This window comes from Acomys russatus, chromosome 26 (assembly GCF_903995435.1).
Source record: "Acomys russatus chromosome 26, mAcoRus1.1, whole genome shotgun sequence".
In the NCBI taxonomy this organism is placed as follows: Eukaryota; Metazoa; Chordata; class Mammalia; order Rodentia; family Muridae; genus Acomys; species Acomys russatus.
Genome location: NC_067162.1, coordinates 7,614,621 through 7,629,893, shown reverse-complemented (window position 1 = coordinate 7,629,893; position 15,273 = coordinate 7,614,621). Strand labels below are relative to the sequence as shown.

General features: G+C 48.1%; 1 protein-coding gene across 4 annotated transcripts in view; it reads left to right on the top strand.

The window, feature by feature from the left end:
• Window positions 1-3,699: 3,699 nt before the first annotated feature.
• The window catches only part of Gab1 (GRB2 associated binding protein 1), a 111,852-nt gene continuing 100,278 nt past the window's right edge, over window positions 3,700-15,273 (top strand). For 3 of the 4 annotated variants that reach the window (XM_051169104.1, XM_051169105.1, XM_051169102.1), the window contains exon 1: window positions 3,757-4,081. In XM_051169104.1, the coding sequence (XP_051025061.1) occupies window positions 4,010-4,081 (72 nt within the window). In that variant the 5' untranslated portion in view covers window positions 3,757-4,009. Of the gene's footprint in view, window positions 4,082-15,273 lie in introns of all 4 variants that reach the window. The other variant, XM_051169106.1, reaches the window with a different exon arrangement.

The following is a 15,273-nucleotide window of genomic DNA, read 5'->3' as shown; positions in this document are numbered from 1 at the left end:
GGCACTGAGGGGTTGGAGGCAGGAGGATCAAAACTTCAAGGTCATCCATGGTGAGGCTAGCCAGGTCAAACCAAACTTAAAGCCCTCCAAGGATCAGCAGTTCGCTCTCTGGATACCCCTGTCATCTCACCCGGGGTGCATGTTGCCCACACACACTTTGTTCCTGTGCACATTCAATCCTTTTAAAGCTCCCAGCAAGCCAGGGGAGGCAGAGGCAGGCAGATCTCTGTGAGTTCGAGGCCAGCCTGGGTCTACAAAGTTGAGTCCAGAACAGCCAAGGCTACACAGAGAAACCCTGTCCCAGTGGGTGGGTGGGTGGGTGGGGAACTCCCAGCAGCCTCAGGACTGGTAGACCTAGAGCTACTTTTGCCTTCTCCTGGCCAAGCTGCACCTGCCTGTCCTGAGAGTTCGGTGTAAACTCTTTAGCTTAGAGGAGTCATTCTCGACCTACTCCTCTCCCCTCTTGAAGGCTAAATCATTTCTCCATTATACGCCCAAATATGTATATATTTTTCTTCCACACCATTTATCAACTAAGTTATAGACATTTTGGAGGTTAATTAACTGTAAAATTTTTCTTTCCAGATTAGAGGAGGTTGGGGCACAAGTCCCCTCTTTTGCATTCGGTATCAGACATTCTGTAAATGTTTGTGTGAGAATAAAGCCCCGCCTGTTCATATGTGATAGCATTTCCCAGCAGGCCAGTTATTGACTTATTCATTTATTTTGTCTTTTTTTTTTTTTTTTTTTGAGACAAGTTCTCACGCTACCTCAGCCTCCTCAATGCTGGGATTAGAAGCCTGAGCCAGCACGCTAGCAAGCATTTTGGTGAACACATATAAAATATGATTCAATACATGACGTGAAGGTGGTGCATAGGTAAAATGTAACTTGGCCCATAGGGAGTGGCACTGTTAGAAGGTACAGCCTTGTTAGAGGTAGTATGTCACTGTGTGTGTGTGTGTGTGTGTGTGTGGGTGGGTGGCTTTGAGGTTTCCTATGCTCAAGCTATGTCCAGTGTGACACAGTCTTCTTCTGCTGCCTGAGTAATATGTGTTGTTTAATACGTGGAGGCATATCTCGTGGGCTCAAACATAAATCTAAGGCCATACTTCTTAAAATTACTTTTTAAAGTTATATGCGTATGTGTTTTGCTTACAGGTAGGTCTATGTACCATGTGCGTGCTTGGGACCTACGGAGACCAGAAGAGGGTGTCTGATCTCCTGGGACAATGTGGGTGCTGGGAATCAAACCCAGGTTCTCTGAAAGAGCAGCCAGTGTTCTTAACCCCACATCCATTTCTCCAGCGTTCGTTGAAACACTTTGAATTCTTTGTGCTTTTTTCTTTTTCTTCTTTCTTTCTTTTTCTTTCTCTCTTTCTTTCTTTCTTTCTTTCTTTCTTTCTTTCTTTCTTTCTTTCTTTCTTTCTTTCTTTCTTTCTTTCTTTCTCACACTCTAGCCTAGGCTGACCTGGAACTCACACCAATCCTCCTGCCTCAGTCTCCCAAGTGCTGGGGTTATAGGTGTAAGCTGCCATATACACTTATAGATTTTTGCATATAGCAATGGAATAACTGAAACTTATTTGAAAAAAAAAAAAAAAACCAAACTCTAGGGCTGGAGAGATGGCTCAGAGGTTAAGCGCACTGGCTGTTCTTCCAAAGGTTCTGAGTTCAATTCCCAGCAACCACAACCATCTATAATGGAGTCTGCTGCCCTCTTCTGGTGTGCTGGCTCACGTGCAGGTAGAATACGGTATAAATAATAAATAAATCTTAAAAAAAGAAAAGGGAAAAAAAGCTTTATTTGAAATTCCAAAAGTTAAATAATACAAGATAGATTAGACGTTTCCATTTGAAAAGGACTTTATGGCAAGAATAGAGGCCATTGCACCTTCTTACATGCAAAGGCGTTTGTCTTATGACTAGCCCAGCACCTAATTTTCTTTTCTTTCTTTTCTTTCCTCACTCCTGCCTCCTCCTGCCTCCATTTCTCCCTCTATTCTTTCTTTCTTTCTCCTGCTCTGACTCCGCAGGTCTGAAACTGCAGGTGTTCTACCAGGCCAGGCTCTCAGTCCTTTTTCTCTCTTTCTCCAACCTACAACGATCCAGATACAGGGCACCTGCCTAACAGGAGTGCTCCAAACTCGGACACTACAGAAACGTGTGATTATCTATTCATATTTTCACATGCTCCTCTTTTTTGACTCAGGATGTCTCTATGTAGTTCTGGCTGTCCTAGAACTCACTTTATAGACCAAGCTGGCCTTAAACTCACAGATCTGCCTGCCTCTGCCTCCCGACTGAGTGCTGGGACTATAGGCGTGAGCCACCACGCCCAGTTCTTTAGCATTTTTATCTGATTATATTGCCTTCTAAAATTTGTTCCAAGGTTTTGTTCCAAACGCACCCATAAATAAGAGTTCTATTACAAGACTGTTGAACCCGGCCCAGGTACAGTAACTATAAAACACACAAGTAGGCAAATAGGGTAGCCAGTTCGATTCTGTTTCCTGTCCAATATCCCAGGGCAGGTTTTAAGCAAATACAAAGCTAACTGGAAGAAATAGCCCGAGAATGGAGTTAGTGTGAGGCTTTATCGTGTCTCAAATACACGCAGCTGAAACACTTTGTTGAGGCTAAGTGATCGCCCTACTGGGCAGAAGGGCTCCTGCCTGGGTCAGGCCCTAGGTGTCCAGGAGGTCCCCCTCGGTCTCCGGGTGTATTGTGGTGGTTCTGGCGCGCTCTGGGTCGGGGGTCACAGCCCTTCTGTCTCTCGCAGCCAGGACCCTCGGGAGTGAGTTCTCCTTCTTGGCTGGGTTATCTTTTCGGGTTGTCAAGTGGAGAAACCCTCTGAAACTCCGGATCGCTTAGTACAAACTGACACCGGCTAGTTTCAAGATGGCAAACACAGACGGAGCCGGCGAGCCTGCCCGCCGCTCCCGCGCTAGCACCGGGGTGGCGCTGCGTTCCCGGGGACCGCCGCCTTCCCTAGTGCGCGGGCCCGGGGCGGCGAGGACCCCAGAGTGCCGGCTGACTACAGATCCCAGGGTGCCTCTGCCATCGCGCTCCCTCCCAGCGCCGGCCCCGCCTCCTCAGCCCTTGTTGTTTTGGCTGGAAGCGCTCCGGAGGAGTTTCAGAGAAAGTCTGGGCAGAAGCTAGAGGCGACCGGTCGTGGGAAGGGGAGGCGGAAAGGCTAAGAGAAGGAGGGCCCGAGCCCTGGCCGCGCCTCCCCGAACCGCCGCGCGCCCCCGGGTGGGGGAGGAGCGCAGGGGACAGGACAGAGGGGTCCCTCCCCGGAGCAGAGCCGCCCTGCGCCTCGTCCCCGCGCCGATCCCCGCCCTCGTCGGAGGCTGGAGCGCAGACCCACCCTCCCGCCACGGACCTGCGACCTCCCGGACGCTCGGCGACGCCCCGAGCCTTGCCGCGGGTCCCTGCGCTCCTTAGGCGGATCGGGACCTGCCCCTGCGCCTGCTGCCACCTAGACGCCGCACGCCTTCCCGGGCACCCTTTTCGGAGCAGAGGGAAGGAGAAGATCGCGTCCCGCTCCGTGTGAAAACGCCAGCGGGCGGAGCGGATCGGACACCGCGCGCGGGCATTGTGTGTGCTCGTGCAGCGTGGGGTCCGCGGCGGGGAGCGCCCGCGGGAGGTCCTGTCCCTAAGGGGCGGAGCGCAGAGCTTCGAGCTCAGGGCTCCTGGTCCGGGCAGAGTCCCAGCCGAGCCCGACCGCTGCCGAGGCGGCGGGACGGCGCGCCTGGCGGCCAGGAGGGTTCACTGAAAGAAGGCCGGCGAGCCCTGCTCCCCGCAGCTCCCAACCGGGTTCCGCTTCGGTCCGCGGATCTGCGGAAGAGAGGCTCGATCGCAGACACAGGGCGCACGGAGCCGGGCCGCCCCGTCGGGGGAATCTGCGAGGTCCTCCGGGCTGCGTGTGCCCGCCGTGCCCGGAGCGCGTCCACTGTGTTCACCGATCCCATCGGTTCCTGGTCTTCGAGCACTCACGGCGTGCACCATGAGCGGCGGCGAAGTGGTCTGTTCGGGATGGCTCCGCAAGTCCCCCCCGGAGAAGAAGTTGAAGCGTTATGTAAGTACAGGTCAGGGCACCGCCGACCGCGGCTGCAGCAGTCTGCGCGCCCGGCTGGCTTGTGCTTGAGTCCTGCCCTCCTCTTCCTCAACCCCTCTCGGCCCACAGGCTCCGGACCGGGTGCGGTCCACTCGCACCCTGACGTCCACTTGGCGGCCAAACTTTATCCCTCCATATTGCAGACCGCCTCCCTTGCACAAGGCCTCATCGCCTGGAGGAGCCCAGGTTCCCAGCTCAAAGCTGGCTGCATACTTTTGCTGTTGTTAATTCCATTTAGCAAGGGTGGGGTGAGATTGGGAGAAGGAGCCTTCTTCTTTTTTTTTTTTTTATCTGCATCAGATTCCCATGGAATTGTTAAATCTCCGCTCACCGAGAAACCGCGGTGGTAGCAGTACTCACGGGGTTCTCGATTGAGTCCGCGCCCACTCTCCTTTGCGCCTCCAGGAGGTGGATGAAAGCGAACCGTGGATGCCAGAAGTGGATCGTGTAGGCAAACTTCTCAAAATATTCGCTCAAGGGAAGGGGGGGGGGGCGTTCGTACGCGCCCTACCGTCTGCTTAGCAGGGTTCACATTTTCGCGGTTTTGCTAGGAGGGACATTGGAGTTTGGCCCGAGAACCTTGGCGGTTTGATACGACAGGAGGGCGCTGGGGGGAGCCTGGCGGCTGTTGTTTGGGAGGCGCGCTGTCAAAGCCCGGCAGAGGGGACAGCTGAAGCCAGCAGGGATTTCTTGGTGTTTGGGATTCTTTTCCCGGGCACCTGAGCGGCTTAAATACTATTTGCGTAATTGAGTCAAGATGCGGATCGTGAGTTAAACTGTATCTTGAAGGAACCTACAGTACTTAACTGGAAATCTGTACCTTCTTCAGGAGTCTGGGGTCTTAAGTCCTCCTCCAGATCGGCTAATTTTACCACGTCTCCCGCCAGGAAAGAAATGACACTTTGACCTGGCACCTGAAGCAAACCGTGTAGCCGCTTAAATAGAGTTTCCTACCTGTTTTGATGTGACCTGTTTCTGGTCGAAGGGAATCGACACCGAGTCTGCATCAGATTACTTACTTGCTTGTATGAACCGCGCAATATTTATTTCAGGAAACTCACCAGCGAGCTTCTGGTTCACTTTCCGCTAGAACTAATTACAGACGAGCAATTTCATTGAAAGATGTGATTCGACAAACTGTCAGAGGTTCCCCGGAGATGTGTCTCCATCTGCCATGGTTTGCCTGGATCTCTTAGTAAAGATGGCAACTTAATTCTAAAAAAGAGTGGTAGTGGCATCTTCAGAATTAGTTGTAAAGAGACGATTGTGTTGCATGGATGGGGAGCTGGAGACAAGACGCTGCTTAGGAAGGATGGTTTTAGGATTGTTGGTGGAAACTAAAGTACAGTATATTTGCTGATAATGCAATTCAGTGCATTCTTTCACAGTAGTTTGTAACTCACCAGAGGTGCTGAGCGCTGTTCTAGACACCAGCCACAAGGTAAGGAAGCACAGGAGGAGAAAAGCCTTGTAGGGAGGAAGTCAACAACACACACACACACACACACACACACACACACACACACACACAAAACGGTCTTGCTAAGGGCCAAAGAAAATAAAAACTGGGCATGTGGTAGATGCCCGTACCACCCAGGACTCAGGAGACAGAAATAGGAAGATTTGTGGCCAGCCTGGTCTCCATAGCAAATTCCAGGCTAGCCAGGGCAATGTCTCAAAAACAAAACACAAACAAAAAAACAAAGTAAGATTTATTATTAATAAAATATTAATAGTACGTATACATACATGGAAATAAAGTGTGCGAATCTGTGTTTATGTGTTTATGCATATGTACATGTACCATTCGTTGACCATAGTAATTTTCTCTCAGTAGGCCGAACCCTGTCAGGTTCTGAGTCAGGGACGAGTGGGCACATTCAGCACGGTGTAGTGGGAATACAGCAGCAGTCTTCTAAATGCAAGCTCAACTTAAGTCATGGCCTTTTCAGTCTGTACTCTCTGTGAGTCTGACTCTTAGCTGAGAATTCAAGGAAGAAGAACCAGTCCGAAGCAGGGTGCTGAAGAGCAAGCCCCAGGCTTCGCTCCTGAGTAGCCATTCAAGTTTAGGAGACAACAAAGTTAAGTGTCTGTGGGGAAAGTCAGCCAGAATGCAGAGCGCTTTTTATCTGCATGGCCAAGTTGGGTCGTGTGCGTCTTGATAGATAGAACCCATTCAGGAGAAAACTCTGAAGCCAAGGGTTTTCTTGCTAGTGTTTTCTCTCTCTGTGTGTGTGTATGAGTGCATGTGTGTTTTGTGAAAGGATGCATGCATGCACGCATGCGTTGTGGTGGCCAGAGGTCAACCTCAGGTGTGTCATTCCTCAGGCACCATCCACCTTGTTTTTCTCAGAGTCTCACTGGCACCTGGGGCTCACTGATTAGGGTCAGCTGGCTGGCTAGTGCCAGCCAGGCATTCTCCTGACTCCGCCTCACTAGTGATGGGATCACCAGGTGCAGCTCCATGCTTGGCTTTTTACAAGGCAGCTGGGGTGGGACTGAGTTCCTTGGGCTTCAGTGGGAAGCACTTTATCATGTGAGCCATCACTCCTGCTGTCTAGTCTTTTCTTTACATGTTCGTGAAGGAGGTGAGGGTGGCCCAGGATGACAGGAGACAGGTGACTGCCAAGAGGAGGACGTGAGGGACTGCTATGTGAGATGTATCTTGTCAGGTTTATCCCCCAGATTTGGCCTCTTCAGATTATTGAAACTTTAACTTTGGTATCCGGCTTTGTTTTTCAAAAAATAGTTTTGACCAGAGAGGGTAGAGGCATGGATACATGCATTTTTCTAGTCTTCTTTTTTTTTTTTTTTCCTTTTACTGATTGCTAATGGTTTATATTTTTTCAGTCTTGTATGTGTGTGTTTATGGGGGTGGAACCTAAGCCCTCGAGGCCTCACGCATAGTTGGAAGTGTTCTACAACTGAGCTTTCACCTCTTTGACAATTTTATTGTTGTTGTCATTTTTTTTTTTTTTTTTTTTAGTTGACAGGATCTCACTGTATAGCCATGGCTGGGCTGGAACCTGCCCTGCTTTTGTAGATCAGGCTGGGTTGGAACTCACAGAGATCTGTCTGCCTCTGCTTGCCGAGTGCCGGGATAAAAGATGTGTGCCATCATGCCTGGCACTTTTTTTTTTTTTTATTTTTTAAGTTTTAGCCTTTATTTATTTAGTGTGTTCATGTGAGTGTGTGTATGTGTGCACACACCATTTAGGTCAGAGGACAACTTGTGGGAGTCTGTTCTTTCTTTCCCCCTATGTGGGTCCTGCTTATCAAACCCAGGCGTAGGGGCGAGGGCTGTCCCTCTGGGCCATCTTTCTGGCCTAATAATGCTATTTTAATGAGCATTTGCAGCATGAAGAGCTTATCTTAGATGCTTGTACTGTAATTATTAAGTGAGACTTCAGGGAGTTTGAGTATCATGGTTCTGTTGGAAAGTGTTGCCTTGGGACTTTGACACTTGTCTCAGTGTTTGCTTACAGTACTTTTAGAGTAGTCCAAACATTGATTAAGATGATTGGTAAGGTCTGTAAGTGACAAAAAAAAAAAAAAAAAAAAAAAAAAAAAATTAGGGTTAGGGAGATGGCTTAATGGATAAATCATGTTGCCTTGTTCACGAGTGTGAGAACTGAACCCCAGAACTCACGTGAAAAGCTGGGCAACCTGTGATTCCAGCTGTGGTGACCCACACATAGCACACTCAGGGCCAGCTGCAGCATTAAATCAGCTGTAAATGGCAAGTCCTCCACTGAAGGAGGTTCCTTCTTTGATAAATGAAGTAGACAGCGATTGGCAGAGACATCTAATGTCACCTGTGGGCCCGTACACACCCCTGCACATATGTGTGTGCCCCTATGTGTGTGCCCGTCCAGCCACAACCATGCATACCACATGCACATGCAAAAAAAGAAAAATTGTATTGATGTCCTCTTTAAAGCCATCTCAAATTGTGACCCCTGACTAGTTCCATAGGGCTGTAACTTCCGCGTCTGCTCTCAGTCACTGCAAACAGCCTCGAGTTCTTCTTCACTTGTCCTTGTGCTCATCTGACAGAGGAACATTCCTCGAGCTTCTCAGAGAGAAAGAGAGAGAGAGAGAGAGAAAGAGAGAGAGAGAGAATGTGAGAGAAGAAGGGAGGAGACTCCTGAGTCTCGGAAGTAGGTTCTTTGGTCATTTCTTTTCCGTCTTTCTGTATGAAAGGGTGAGGACCGGTTGCATGCTCCGTTTCCTGGCAGCTTCTTTTACAGGTTTATTTCCAGTGGAGGTGACCATCACCACTCAGTTTGGCTGAAGGACCTCCAGAGCATAGTGACCAGGCCTGTAGGGATGAGTGGACGCCTGCTACTGTGTACTCAAAAGTCGTGCTCAGATTTCTTCCTTAAATTTAAGTCTGCAAGACTGAGAATGTAGCTCCGCTTTGCCTGGTGTGCAGGAAGTCCTGAGTGTTTGCTCTCCTGCGCTTCTGAACCAATCGTGCTGCCTCAAGCCTGTAATCCCAGCACTTGGGAAGCAGGAAGAGGCAAAGTTCAAGCCCAGTCCTGGCTGAGGGAGAAGGGTCGGTGGATAAGAGCACACCTGATGGCCTGACTGTGATCCTTGTGAGGAGAGAATTGGCTCTTGAAAGCTGACCTCTGACCTCAACCCAAGCTCTATAGCACAGATACCACACACACACACACACACACACACACACACACACACACACACACACACACACACACACACCTCTAATAAAAAAAATAAAATTACTAAGGTAATCCTTACTAGTTGACTTGAGGCTTGCCAAAGCAAGGTCTCAATTTTTTATTATTATTATTTTTTAATGTTTTAACTGTTCTCTTAAACATTTTTCTTTGTGTTAGCAGCCATATACATTTTGGTAGGTGTTCAGATTTCTGAGGACTTCTTTTCAAAAGTAATGGTGAAGGTTATAACATCCAGAGTGCACAGTATATACACCTGACTACTTCAAAGAACAAACCCAATAAAAAGTTGGGTTTTTTTTGTTTGTTTGTTTCTTGTGTTTTGTTTTTTTAAGCAATGGTGAAATTTTCATTAGGATTTGAAAATTTCACAGAAATAAATGTAAATGAGTGAATAAAGACTTGCTTCAAGCCAGCTGGCACTCACCAGAGCTCTGCAGGGGGAGCTTCCCTGTGGCCTGCCTCCAGTCTGGACACCCATCGAGGCCTGCTGTCGGCTGTGGGCAGGTGTCCACGAGGCAAGGAGCAGGTGTTCCCTTCTCAGTAGCAGAACCTGCCCGGGAAGCCAGAGCTATCCCTGGAGCAAGGCCCCCGGCCAGTTCTTGGGTGGGTAATCTGTCACCCAGCTTGAGCTCTGCCTGCTGCAGCTGTCAGTTAACAGGACAGTTTTTGTCTGGACTCTGGGAACACGTCTCTAGTTCTGGAAGTGAGCCTAGAAACAGAAATAACCTCTCTCACTGGGTGGGCACCTGACATCTGACATGGAGGAGGGAGCTGGTGCAGCATCCTCCTGGCTCAGGGATCCCCTAGCGTGTGTGCTTAAATTGAAGGCCAGGGTCAAGCTCTCCAGGCTTCCCTCACACTGAAGTGGCACAGCTCCTCTTCTGATTGGACATTTTTCCTCGTTATTTCCAAGTTGGTGAATATTCACTTCGGACTCCCCTGCTGTTCCACCTTTTGAAGTGTGGTGGGACCAACGCCTATTAGCACGGGGCCCTTTAACAGTAATTATACTAAGCCTTCCTACTAGTTAATGATAGTTATTCTTTTGTTGTGCCTGCGCAGAATGCTAAGTTGTATAAATAAAGCTCTCCCGTTAAGCTGGCCGGATCCCTCCATCAGACTGTTAACTTTTGAGGATTCCGAATTCCTATTTGGGAGCTGTATCTTTTTGGATGGTGGTTTTGTGACCGCTTTTTAAACCCCAAACTGGATCCTTTTTCTCCTTCTAAAATTGTAGAACCCGAAAGAAGACACGGGTACTCAATGGGACTGCAATGACATTCAGCTTTTCCAAGAACGTAGTTGGGAGGTCGGGAAGGGTATAGGTACATGCAGAGAAAGAGAAGAGCTCAGGACAGAGGGACTAATGAAGTGGAGGAATAGTCATGTGTTTTCTGGAACAAGAGGTGGTTTCTTGGAGAACTCAGGCCCTACTTTTCTTTGCTCATTTTACGGCCAACCTGGCAACTACAAACTGCCCTGACATCGGAAGGTGTGTCATGTGCCATGCAGATGGGATTGTCACAAAGCCAGAGGCCATCTAGTGGTCTCTTTCCAGCCAGTTTAGATCCAGCCAGTTTCCGGCTTGGCTAGCCCACCCGAAGAGGAACTTCTGTCATTTAGACACTCTGTTCCTGAAGGTAAAAAGACTTAGGTGACTCACTTAGGCATCTGTTGGGACTACAGGTTTAGAAATCTGCTGCTTAAAAGAAGATCATTTTTGGTGTGGGGATGTATGTGGGTTAGCTGACTGAGTGAGTGTCTGCTTAGCATGCCCGAAGTTCTGGCACTGCATACAGCTGTCAGCTGGGCACGGGGGCTGGGGGGTGGGTAGTGGTGGGGGCTGGGGGGCTGGGAGGGGAGTACACCAACAATCCCTGCGTCTGGGAGGTGGAGGCAGGAGGACAGCATTTGAGACAGCATCACAAGACCCTCCCCCACCTGATCACTGACTTTCCTGAGCCTGTTTCCTTATCTGGAAGGGGAGGAGAAGGCGGCAGAGCTGCAACCAGAGCATCCTCATCGTCCTCAGAGGGAGCTTCTTGCTAGGCCTTATTGCTTGTCTCTGATAGTTGTGAGAACAGAGTAGGATTTCTGTGGACTTCCCAGTGTTTCTCTCAAGACAGCAGAACTCAGGCCCACAGCTGGCTTCAGTGCTCACTCGCTGGGCACACCCACAGCCGCACCGGGCTCGGGGTGGACGCTCTCCAGCTTATCTGCTGGTTGAATAAATAAACAGGTATTTCAGGAGCTTTGGTCCTGGGCCTTGTGTGGAATGCTGCAGAGGCACCTGTCCACTCCCTGCCTGTAAGGAGTTTCTAATCTGTGAAAACAACTGTAGGTGCAGGCACACTTAAATCGTTTTACTAAGAGATTGGTTATGCGACTACCTGTGATTAATTGCCAGATGAGGGCTACGGGTTGGAGTTGCTTAAGAGTTCAGTCTGAGAGCAGAGTGGGAAGGGGGCGGCCACAGGAAACTTAGCACCAGAAGTTCAAGCTGCTCCAGGAAGAATTGAGGCACCGCTGTTCTCAGCGGTAGCAAAAATCCTAAAGAAGGGTGGCTTTAAATGAAGAAAGAGGACATGAAAGTGACAAGAAGTGCTGCAGGATGCTTGAGCCTCGTGCCTGGAGTTCGGATGGCTGCTGCAACTTCTTGTTGGAGAAGTTTTTGTTTCTGCTATGACATAATAAGGTTCTCACGGGCACCTAACCACAGCGTGTTTTCTGCGACCCAAAGAAGAAAGGAAGGCAGCAACCTGTGCGCTCACCTGGGCTCATTAAAATGCCAAGGGATCCTATGTTATTTAAAGATTTCTTTATGTCTGTTTCGAGCTAAATAATTCATTCTGGCAAGCCTTCGGTTCACAACAGAGAGGGAGCGTGTTTAGTGGGGAGAAGAATAAAAGAGCTTTTGATTCATTTGCCTCCCGAGCTGCTAGCCTCTAAACTTGGACTTTGGAAGCCATCTTAGCCCAGCTGTGTGAGTGCCAGCCAGTGTTGGAGGGGTGAGCACTGGAAACCTTGGCTGACTGTTGATGGGGTGTGTGTGTGTGTGTGTGTGTGTGTGTGTGTGTGTGTGTGTGTGTGTGTGTTCTCATTTCACATGCCTCGCATTGACATGATGCCTCATTCCCATCAGCCCTCGCTCTGAATCTGCCGCTTGAACTTAGGGAGAAGTCACCTTTCTGTGACTCCTTCCATCTCAGCCTGTGTGTCCACTGAGCACAGAAAACGTAGAGCCGCAAGGCCCTTCCTCCTTTCCTCTGGGACTAGACCACAGATAAAATTAGTGTCCTTTAGATTACGGAGGGAAAAGTGGTGTGTCGTGATATGTGTTTCCACATAGGCCCTTCCCTTGCTAACACAGGGCAGGGGATCAGGAACTTTCCTGAATGGTAGGCAAATGAATATGGTAAGCCTGTAGAATCCCTGGGAGAAGTCATTTCAGGATCGGAGGTGGCTGGGGGGGGGGGGGGATGACCCTGAATCCTGGATTATTCCATACTCACACGCATGGGCACCGTAAATAATACAAGGATTCCTGAACTGAAAGAGAAAGAGTCTGTTGATATTTTAGGCAATTATTTTATCCATCTAGAGGCGGGGGTGGGTGGGGGTGGGTGGGATATCTCCCTATTTGAAAATTTCTCACTTCCAAATTCATAGCGAAGTGGTAAACCTCACAGGCTTTTGGCCGTCCTGCGGCTCCGTGAGAGGCAGGGCCTTGTAATGCATATTTGGTCCTTATCTCGGATACTTTTAGCTCTTGAAGCTTGCTGATTACAACTTGTAGCTGCCAAGTCCTGTCCTGCACTATTATCTGGAACAAAAATTTTCCATGTGGTTTGCCTTCGCTCTGCCACTATAGGGAGAGCGCACGGTGGAGGTGTGCACGTGTAAAGGAGAGAGCTGCTAGAAGGGGTTCCGTGAGTTGTTTCACGTTTTTCCTACTGTTTAAGTCGTCTTTTCCCTGCCCTGGCATGTTTTCCACCAATGTTTGTCCTTTTCTGAACGAAGTTATCTTTCATTTTTAGAACGACGCATTCACTGACAGTGTTTTCTTATGTTCTTTCCCTCCCCTCTCTCCTCTGTCCTCTCTCCCTCCCTATCTCTCTCTCTCTCTCAGCTTTTTGCTTTGAGTTCCTACTTGGCCTTGATATGTGTTTATTCTTTAAAAAAACAAAACAAAAAGCAATGTCCTAAAAGGGAGGTGGGGACCAAATTGCCACATTGTTTTTTGAAATAAAAACAGTATGCTGAAGTCTAAACATTTCTTTTCTATTTAAAAATCTCCCTCATATTTTTAAAGGAAGAAAAATACTAAACTTTGCTTTAACTATACTGTTAAGTGTGTTTCCTTTCCTCCTTTATTATTTATTTTCTTTTGCTTTGACTCAAGTGGCTTAAGTCCAGCTTTGTACGGTCTTCTTAAGACTATAGCACATGGAAAATAACAGTGACAGCTCTGTTTTCTGTTAGGAGAGACTTCTAACCGCTGCTCTGAAGAAAAGCTCTGGGGAAAATACCAAAAAAGCAAACAAGGTTTTATTACATACTCGCATGACACTAGATGAAATTGAATTTATCATAGCATCGCTACATGAAATAAGCAGATAAATGAAATTTTATTTACTTAAGAGATTCTTTACATGTACTTATTTAATTTTCCACGGATGAATGTTTACTGGAATGTATGCACAATCAGCTTGTGGGAGAAACACTCAGATTGGAGTTACGGATGTGTAGGAGCTGGGAACTGAACCTGGGACCCCTGAAGAGCAGCAAGGGCTCCCAAGTGTTGAGCTACCCCTCTCCAGGTATCGTGAGCTCAGTTAGGAGGCCTGTTTTCTTGGACGTGTACTGTGGCATTAGGGATTTTGAGGACTTGGCTCATTTTTGCTATGGTTTCTGTTGCCTTTAATGCTCTGCCTTGCCTGATGCTGTAAAATTGTTTTTGCTAATTTTCCCAAGTCAGGAAAAAGTAAATCTTTCCCTGTTCCCCGAGCCCTCACCCCTCTGCCCTTACCTCGGTGCTGTCCGTGTAAGGCAGCCTAGGCAGCCTGCGTCACCCCTCCTGATACACAGCCTTTAGTTACTAGTGCACTGGGAATGTGGCTGGCCACGTCTGACTAGCGGCACTCCACCCCTGAGGTGACTACCGATTAAAGAATTAAAAACTACACCTCCAAGACTCAGCCTCCCCATCAGCGCTCCTGCCAGAACCTAGTAGCCAAGATTTAGTCAGTGCTGGTTGACATGATAACACTTGATTTGCAGTTGAGAAGTACTCTACTATTTCAGTTCAGCACAAGAAATACTTAGTAAGATACTGCCTTCCGTAATTTGAATTCCGGTGATGGTGTAGGGCTTGGTGACTGCCTCATTCAGTTAGGGAGTTGGACCCTCTGCCTTCTGGTGAAGTTAAAATTGACCTGACAGGGTCTCCGTGATAATTTTCAGGTTTAAATGTATTGAGAGAAAGTGACAGAGTCCTGAGTATTGGAAAAGATGGCTTGATCTCGTGACATATATGTCATGTATGTATGTATGTGTATGTATATATGTATATATGCATATATGTAAACATGTATATGTGTGTATATGTGTGTGCATAAGTGTGTGTGTGTATATGTGTGTGTGTGTGTGTGTGTACACACAAGCCTCTTCATGGGGTATGTGTGTCACCTGCCCCCAAAGAAAAGGGACAGAATCAAACAGGTTCTAGTGAATAGTGTCCTCGGTTCTGTTTCTGTAAGCCATCAGCTTGTCAGGCGTCAAACTTATCAGTGTGCAACACTCCAAACAGGAACCGCAAGCCTGGTGCATTTTCAAGATGGCTGTCATGGTGGCCCGCAGCACACAGTAAAAAGAGTGTGGTTGTTTATTTCATTCACTCCTTCCCTTACTCTTCTTCGGTGTTTGTGGCAGGATATTAATTCCCAGAGGGCAGAGGGCGTCTACTCTTTGTCTGAAGTGTAGCTAACCCCAAACTACTGTAGACTTTTGAGTCTAGAATAAATCACCTTCCTCTCGGTATGGTCTGTGTCCTCTGGCTTTTCATTAAGTCTGTCTTTGATTTGCATGTCAAAAACAGTAAGTATATGGCATAGTCTTTTTCCGTTTGTTTTCCTCTCCTTCCTGCTCATGAAGAGGACTCCAACCTCCTCATTCTGCAGGGAAAGAAAAGGAGCCAAAGATAACAGCTGTCCCACCAGGGTCAGAAGTGTCACGGCTCAGGGACAATCCTGTAGTCACCCAGTGAGTGCTGGGTGTAAGTAAGGCGCAGTGAAAAACTCAACTGTAAGATACTGTAGGCATTTATTAATTCTAGAGGGCTTTTTTTTTTTTTTTTTTTTTAAACTCTGGCTAGCTCGCCAATAATTGAGACAAAGACCTGTTGATTTACTTAACTGGGCAGGTACAATTTATACTGGTTTTCTA